General features: G+C 55.2%; 1 protein-coding gene across 1 annotated transcript in view; it reads left to right on the top strand.

The window, feature by feature from the left end:
- Positions 1–3939, top strand: part of RASAL2 (RAS protein activator like 2) — a 95495-nt gene that overhangs the window by 87108 nt on the left and 4448 nt on the right. The window contains exons 14-16 of the mRNA XM_010132990.1: positions 845–979; positions 2237–2439; positions 2974–3061. Of these exons, the coding sequence (XP_010131292.1) occupies positions 845–979; positions 2237–2439; positions 2974–3061 (426 nt within the window). The remainder of the gene's footprint in view (positions 1–844; positions 980–2236; positions 2440–2973; positions 3062–3939) is intronic.

The raw sequence follows: 3939 nt of genomic DNA, 5'->3' as shown, positions 1-3939 counted from the left end.
GAGCACAAGAAGTAGCTACAGTTGGGGGCTGCGGGGGAAGTTGGTCTTTCGCATTTCTCCAAGTGAAGACAGTGTGGCTCTTTCAGGATAATGATGCTAATTGCTGTGCTTATAAACTTGTCTTTGTCCATGAAAATTGCTTGGAATTTGTAGCAAGCCACGTTTTCCCCAGCCAGGCAGAGAGTCCCTTGTTCCTTTTCTTGCTTCCTTTTTGGATTCCCTTAAAGAGAATGGCCTCGGATGATGTCTGACGGTTCTCCCAGCAAGCACTGCTGGCCCTGACTTCCTTCCACAGCCCTGTCGGGGTGTCCAGGCCACAAGAGACCATCTGCATCTGACAGTGGTAACATCACACCTCTTTGCCACTTTGTAGTACTGTACCCAAGCCCCATCCTGCACTGCAAAGCCCGTCTGCTGCCTGGCTGAGGCAGCTGCTCCCAAGTCGAGCTCCTCAGTACTCTGGGGACACCAACCGGTCTTCCCTGAGCAGGCTGCAGGCGCAGCTTGGTTGCTCCGTTTTCTTTGTGAGAGAAATCGGAGGCTGAGAAAGCATTAGTGACAATCTAGCAAAGGGGAGAGGTGGATGTGAGCAGGATTTGGAAGCAAGAGCTTCTCGAGAGAGGAGCTCACCTAGGGAGGAAGGAAGATGTCTCCAGTGCGTTGGTTTTAGTAAGTGCTGTGGGTGCAGAGTCAGCGGAGGATAAAATATCTGTGCAAGGGAGGTTTTGGGGGTCGTTTGAGACCGACAGGTTCACGGTCGGTTTTCTCCTCCAAAGACGCTGGACGTTACAGCTCGTTTGTATGTAGTTTGTGTGAACAACGCTTACCGGTGTCCCTGCTGCAGGTGCAGTCGCCTGTGGACTCTGACGCGCTGTCGCCAGTGGAAAGAACAGCTGCCTGGGTTCTCAGCAACGGGCAGTATGAGGAAGCAGAGGAGGACTCGGAGCAGAATGCCGATGGGGTCAAGCATGCCGAGAAGGTGGGTTTTACTTTGTACACAGCCGACTTGAGGGCTGCCAGCGGGACTCAACCCCACAGCCGAGCTCCCAAGGGCTGCCGGGCGCTGCTGAGACAGAGTCACGCTGTCAGACGCAGGCTGGATTGGCATAACTCGTGCTGCCCGTGCTGTCACACGTAGCTGTAGGACAGTGTCTCTTACTGGAGATGGACCCACGTGCAGGCTGCAGCATGTCATATGGGTGCAAACAGACGTAGCCAAGAGTTTGGACACTCCAGGCTGGTGTTTGGCACTTAGGTGCGTCGTGAGTCACGCTGCCGAAGTGTGTTGGATCCTGCCGAAGTCATTGCTTTTCATGGCAGCCCTGTACTGCGGCATACTGCCACTGTCCTGTGCTTGCAAAACATTGTAGTGACCACGAAGCGCCATTAAAAATAAAGCTCACGTTGTTCACCCAACTGAGCACCGCTTCGACGGTGCCACAAGGCTCTGTAAGCACCAACTGAGTCGTCATCAGGGGTTGCATTCGGATTTTGTCTCGGGCTTCCCTCAGGTGAATGCCTGTCATCCCGGCAGTGTCCGCGCTGCACAGGAATGGCCACCAGCTGCTCTTTGAAGTGTGTTTGGTAGCAGGAGTAGGTCGCGATTTCCCAAACACAGCTGCAGCTCGGTGCTGCTACGGTGAGGAAGTTTGGTGAGAGGTTTGGTATTGCCAGGAGAGGGGAATGGACCCAAACCAAAGGGGAGTGTGGTGAGATTCACTGCGCTGTTGCAGAAGCGATTGTCCACAGGGGCAGCAAGCAGAAGAACAGAACCTCAGCCAAGTCAAGTCACTGGCCGTATTCTGTAGTAATGGGTTTGCTCTGTCTTCACGTGCGGTTTCATGCCTGACGAACGAGCCATCTGAGTCCCATACTGGTCCATTTTCTATGTTTGGTCGCCCCAGGACGTGTTCACAGGGGAGCACTGTTAGCGGCTTCTGTCTGGGAGTTGCTTGAGTTTGGAGTAACGGGGGATGATACGGGTGAGGGCTGAGGAGCCGTGTCAGAGCGCCCCGACTGCTTGAACTGTGCTACAGAGTGACATCCTACAGCATGGGAATAGCTTCACACTCGCAGGAGCCGGCGTGCTCCCTCTCTGTGGTTGCCGTGCTTGTTGGTTCCTTTCCTTCTATCAATTTATTTTTTGTGCAAACCCTGACGTCCTTCTCTGAACAGCAGCAGATGATAATGACCTGACCTCTTTCCTTTGGGCCTGGTTCTTTCCCTCCACCTGCAGTACGAACAAGAGATAGCGAAGCTGAAGGAGCGCCTGAAGGTGTCGAGTCGCCGGCTGGAGGAGTATGAGCAGCGGCTGCTGGTGCAAGAGCAGCAAATGCAGAAGCTGCTGCTGGAGTACAAGTCAAGGCTGGAAGACAGCGAGGAGAGGCTGCGCAGGCAGCAGGAGGAGAAGGACATCCAGATGAAAAGTATCATCAGCAGGTGAGGTCTGCTGTCAGGTGAGATCTTCATCAGCAGGTGAGATCTTTGGGAGGTCTGGGACTGCCTAGAACAAAGAGCTCTCCTGTGTGCCGAGTTCTCTTTGACGCTGAAGAAGGAGGTCATTTCCTGGGCTCCTTCCCATCTCTGGGCCAATCCCCCCCTGCCGCAGAGATGGAGAAACAGGGATGCAGGTGTGGCGACTTGCCTCAGGTTGCCAGGAGAGTGAGGGAAAAGCTTTGGGAATTTTTAAGCCTGGCTGCTGTTGTACTTAGGACAGGTCTTTTTGCTTTCTTTGGAAGCTGTAGTCGAGGCAGTGGTTTTTCAGAGCAGTTGCGTTTTGGGCCATGTCTCCTTTGGGGATGACAAGGTTAGGCAGTTGGGAGTGTCAGATGGGTAGGTAAGCGTTTTGGAGCGCAGCAGAATTGTGCTCTTTCAGAGGCAGGACAATCAGGGAAGTGAAAACAACAGGCCAGGGTAGCTGAAACTCTCAGGAATAGTAATAAACTGTCCTGATCTGTCCCTCTCTCTGCTCAGACTCATGGCAGTTGAAGAGGAGCTGAAGAAGGATCACGCAGAGATGCAAGCTGTCGTCGATGCAAAGCAGAAGATTATTGATGCACAGGTGAGGAGCTCAGGATCTCCAAGAACCAAGTGTTCTGTGTGTAGAACTCCTCCTTTTCCCCTCTCCTCCTGCCCCAGCGTTGTTACCTGGCTCCCGAGTCAGTCCTGGCCCGTGGTGTTGCACGTGTGACTTGCTGCCTTCTGGGAGAGAGCTGGGGGCTGTCATTAGTAGGGACTGCACTGCCTGACACTGGGCTTGAGACAGCCTGAGAACAAACCACCGGGCTGAGCGCTTCTCCACAGCCTCCTCTACTTTGTGAGGGCCCAGGGGGTGAAGGAAGAGCGCTGTGTTGTGGAGACCTTGTCCCAAGCGTGGGCCTGGGAGCTGCGAGAGAGCGGTGCCTGTGGACTGCCCCGTGCATGCGTCTCAGCTCTGCAGGCTAGAGCATGGCTTGGAACGCTGGAGGCGAGCAAAGGGAGCGCTTTGCAGTGGGGCGTTGCCCTCTCACACGTGGCATTTCAGCCCGCGCGGCTGTCGCCTCCGTCCTGGAGCAACGCCCGCTTGACCACGGCCCTGTGGTGACACCGTGGTCAAGAGCAGTGGAGCCGTGGGGAGCGGGGTCCAGCGGGCTGTGCATGGGGGTGTGTCATGTGGGGTCACGTCCGCTTCCGTGTCCGCATCCCAGACAGCAACACTCTTACGGCAGAACCCGATCCTGCTTTGGTATCTGCCTGCCACGTTGTGTTTGTGATACTGGGAGGAATCTTCCCGGCTTCTGGGCTTTTCGGCAGCTCCAGCTGCAAACTTTCCTTGGTGGTCTTGGGAAGATGCCCTGTTTCAGGCACAGCCCAAGTCGTTTCCCTGTGCAGAGAGTGGTGGGGCAGGGGAGCCTCAGCTGAAGGGGCTGTGTTAGAAGACAGGCTGAGGGGAGCAGGGGA

Source organism: Buceros rhinoceros, unplaced genomic scaffold, assembly GCF_000710305.1.
Source record: "Buceros rhinoceros silvestris isolate BGI_N320 unplaced genomic scaffold, ASM71030v1 scaffold3300, whole genome shotgun sequence".
Classification (NCBI taxonomy): Eukaryota; Metazoa; Chordata; class Aves; order Bucerotiformes; family Bucerotidae; genus Buceros; species Buceros rhinoceros.
This window is presented reverse-complemented; position numbering and strand designations above follow the sequence as displayed.